Raw genomic sequence first — 3,886 nt, 5'->3', positions numbered from 1 at the left:
AAATTGAGACATATGCAACGCAGCAGCGGCCAAGCCAAACACAGGCGCCATCTTAGCAAGACATTTTTAAAACAAAACGTCTATTTATTGGATTTTAAATTTTTTAGGAACGTAACATACTTAAAGGATTCATTAATTTCCTCTCCTTCCAGACTGGCTCTCCACCCAACACGTCTTATAATGGATGCTCCTTAAATGTCCAATCTTTGTGAAAGTTTTCTTGCAGACTGAGCAGCCAAATGATTTCTCTCCTGTGTGGATTCTCATATGTTTCCGTAATTTTCCATTCTCTGTAAAAGATTTCTTGCACGCTGCGCAGCTAAATGGTTTCTATCCGTCCTTGAGTGCCAAGAAAGGCGTCTTTAAATAAAATGTATTATTATTATTATTATCATCATCATCATCATCCGGTGCGGACTCTCATGTGTAGCGTTAAACTTCCATTCGCTGTGAAAGATTTCTTGCACACTGCACAGCTAAATTCTTTCTCTCCTCTGTGGTTTCTTAGATTGTGGCTTTGTGAATGTCCTTTCTGTATGAAATCTTTCTTACAGACGGAACAGCTAAACGGTGTCTCTCCTTTGTGGGTTCTCATGTGTTTCGAGAAATGTCCACTTCTTATAAATGCTTTCCTACAGACTGAGCAGCTAAATGGTTTCACTCTTGTATAAGATCTCATGTTACTTTTCAGAAGTCCACTGGTGCCAAGTTTTGTTCCACACTCTTTCACTAGTAATACATCTTGAATCAGTGACAGGGACTGACCGAGAGTTTAAACCTGACTGGGGTTCTCCGGTCTTCTTCCAATCAGCACTGTCGTCAGTCGGTCAGGTTCAGAAGAGTCTCCAGTCTCATCATCAGTATGTGGTTGTAAATGTGTATCTGGATCGGAGTTCATGGCTGGATCTGGTCCTCCACAGTCCTCGCCATCAGCTTCTGTTTTCATTTGTTCAGTGTGTCTTTGATGAAGCTGCGAGAAATGAGGTTTTTCGTCATCATCTTCACTCTTCACAGGGACAGGAGTGATTGGGAACTTGGTGATATCAGCCTCCTCCAGCCATTGATTTTGCTCTCTGTCCTGACTGATTCTGTCCTCCTGTTCCTCTTTAATGTGGGGGGGCTTTGTGTCCTCCTGGTCCAGACTGGAGCTCCACTCCTGCTGATGTTCTTCACCAACAATCACTTTCTGGACATCTGAAGGTAAAGCTGAAACACAAACGACCATTAATTTAAGGCTTAACAATACTTTGCTAATTAGCTTAATACACTCCGATAAGGACGCAGGTTTATAATTACATCATTTGCTTTATACCAGGACCCAAAGTCCATCATACAGTACTGAGCACAACTCACCGCGGAGTTTTTAGCCTAGAGTTAGTACACTTCCATTCTAAAAACTCAATCTAATTTTTATGAAAATTTAAAGGCCGTGTTGCAGTGTTCATTTTCCACTGAATTTGCGCAATTTGCTCGTTGGATAAAAACATGTCAACTGTTACGCAACATCAAATACAATGGATATCACAAAAAGACGAAAATACGAAAAGAACGTAAACAATTCTCCTTTCCCCCACAATGCATTGTAAAACGTTGGGGGGCAGACCAAAGCCTCAAAATAAAAATAAACAATACACAGTTGAAAAAAAATGTAAAATCGATATTTACTTATCTGGGTGGGTTGTTTGAATGACAGAAATCTGTTCAGGTGTGATCTTAATGAATAACACATGGACATGCATGGTACTGAAAAAGTGTGTTCAACGTTATAAGGATCCCAAAATCACAGATTAAAAACACTTGAAATTAACAATCATCTAAATCAACCAAAATTAATAAGAATTCATTTTTGCAAGCCTTGGTGTAATCGGATTTTACAGGGGTTCATTAGGAGGTATTCACAGGGTTGATTTTAATATTACTTTCTGAATGGATCACAGTATAGTTTTAAGGTTAAATTGTTGATACATTTTAGCCTTGAAATTAACATTCACATTTAGGTATTTTATCTGTTGAACCACAAATTGTATTTCACTTCATCTGTATAACCTTTTAGTCTGGGTTGTTTAATATGTAAATGGTTATTTCTTGTTATGTAGTCCGTTTTTTTTCAATAAATAGTTCATAAATCTTTGACTAAGCATCACACGATGCGCCGTCACATCCTGCTCGGACTGCAGGTTTGAATGCTTTAGCACACAACCTTAACCATCTTTTATAAACTTATGTTGGTCAGGGTTCTTGCAGGTTTTAGTAAGTCCCATTAAAACCATTTCAAAAGACATTTTAAGACCATAAAGACTGAAATTTAAGACCTACACAACGTGTTTTGCAGGGAGCGTCGTACCTGGAGCTGGGTACTTAAATTCAAGGCTTTTAAAGACTTCATGTATGAAGGAAAATTTAAAGTTTGTATAACTTTTAAACCCTAGAAAATAATTATGTACAAGTAGGCTACGTGATTTAAATAAAAACATTTTATTTCATTTTTAACACAATTTATTGGATTATAAAACAATCCAATAAAATAAGCGATATTACACTGCATAATGAGCACTTTTACTTTTGGTACTTTAAGTATATTTTGATAATACTTTTGTACTATTACTTAAGGAATGTTGAATGCAGGACTTGTAACTGACAAGTAATGTGTAACTCTAGAACTCTACTTTTACTGCAAAGTACTCAACTCGATGTTTTCTCTTTCCGCGTCAAGCGTTTGTGGAAATGAACGAGGGAACAACCTTTTGAAGACCTGACAAAATCAAATTTGAGACCTCGGATCAAAATAAAAGATTTTTTGCACCGTAAGAACAACATCCAATTTTGTTGTAAATGTACAATGACAACAAAGACTATTCTTTTCTATTCAATAAAACATCTAATAGCGACCATCAGCTTACCTCGGTGGTTGAAACTGTGCGAGTGGTCACTGTAGATCGAGTCCATGTTAAAGGGACTTCTGGAACTTTCCTCCGCAAACTGCCAATCTCTATGAACGTACCGTCCGTCTGAGCGCCGTCCTCCTCGAGTTCTCCCCACCCTGTATTTGAGAAAAAAAGATACACGTCAGTGTCTTTTCAGTCCAAATGTGAATAATTAAACTCCATCCGTCTCTCTGAGCCTCTTCACACCTAATCTAAATCCTGATCCTCCAGATTTTGCTTAGCAGGTAGGCTGAAATTTAAGACCTACACGACGCATTTTGCAGCGAGCGTCGTTCGGACGGCGAATTCAAACCACTGTAGAGCTCACACAGGACACGTCGGATATTACAAAGAACATAATCCAGTAGTTTGTCCTCATTTAAGTAACAATTCATAACTTTTATACACTTTTATCAAGAGAGCGCGAAACATCCCTCAACACACTACGTACCTCCGGCCATGTTGGAAAAGGCTCTGACCTGAGCACGCACGCACGCACGTGACTACGTCATCACGCAGTTAACGTCCGAACACACATACACGCAAAGTCGAAAAACACACGGGAGGTAAATTCACAAAATAAAAGAATGAATGAAATACAAACAATGTTTTGGTGAAATATATAACCTCTGTCTATATCACCAGTTATATAAGTAGATAATTCAATTAAGAAGGCCTTCTGTACTTAAATATAATTCTGAACTCCACCTTTACCAGCTGCTAAAGGAACCCACATACAGTTAGTGTACAGTTACCCAGAAGTCCATTGTATGACCCCTAGTACGTCCGTATTGCAATTAAACTGTACAATATATTATATGTATTTATTATTATTTATATTGTGACACCTTCACATCATTTTAATGTTAATCACAGACTGGAATATGTCAACTTTTACTCCACACTATTTCAAAAACCACTGCAATTTGTTTTCAAATGCTATAAAATTGAAGAAGACGCCC

General features: G+C 37.9%; 1 protein-coding gene across 1 annotated transcript in view; it reads right to left on the bottom strand.

Moving 5' to 3' along the window:
* Positions 1-588: 588 nt before the first annotated feature.
* Positions 589-3,886, bottom strand: part of LOC116674037 (gastrula zinc finger protein XlCGF8.2DB) — a 99,861-nt gene continuing 96,563 nt past the window's right edge. The window contains exon 2 of the mRNA XM_032506537.1: positions 589-1,206. Within this exon, the coding sequence (XP_032362428.1) occupies positions 773-1,206 (434 nt within the window). The 3' untranslated portion in view covers positions 589-772. The remainder of the gene's footprint in view (positions 1,207-3,886) is intronic.

The sequence above is a fragment of the Etheostoma spectabile genome, chromosome 24 (assembly GCF_008692095.1).
Source record: "Etheostoma spectabile isolate EspeVRDwgs_2016 chromosome 24, UIUC_Espe_1.0, whole genome shotgun sequence".
Lineage (NCBI taxonomy): Eukaryota > Metazoa > Chordata > Actinopteri > Perciformes > Percidae > Etheostoma > Etheostoma spectabile.
Note: the sequence above shows the minus strand (reverse complement) of the source record. Positions and strands in the feature narration are given on the sequence as shown.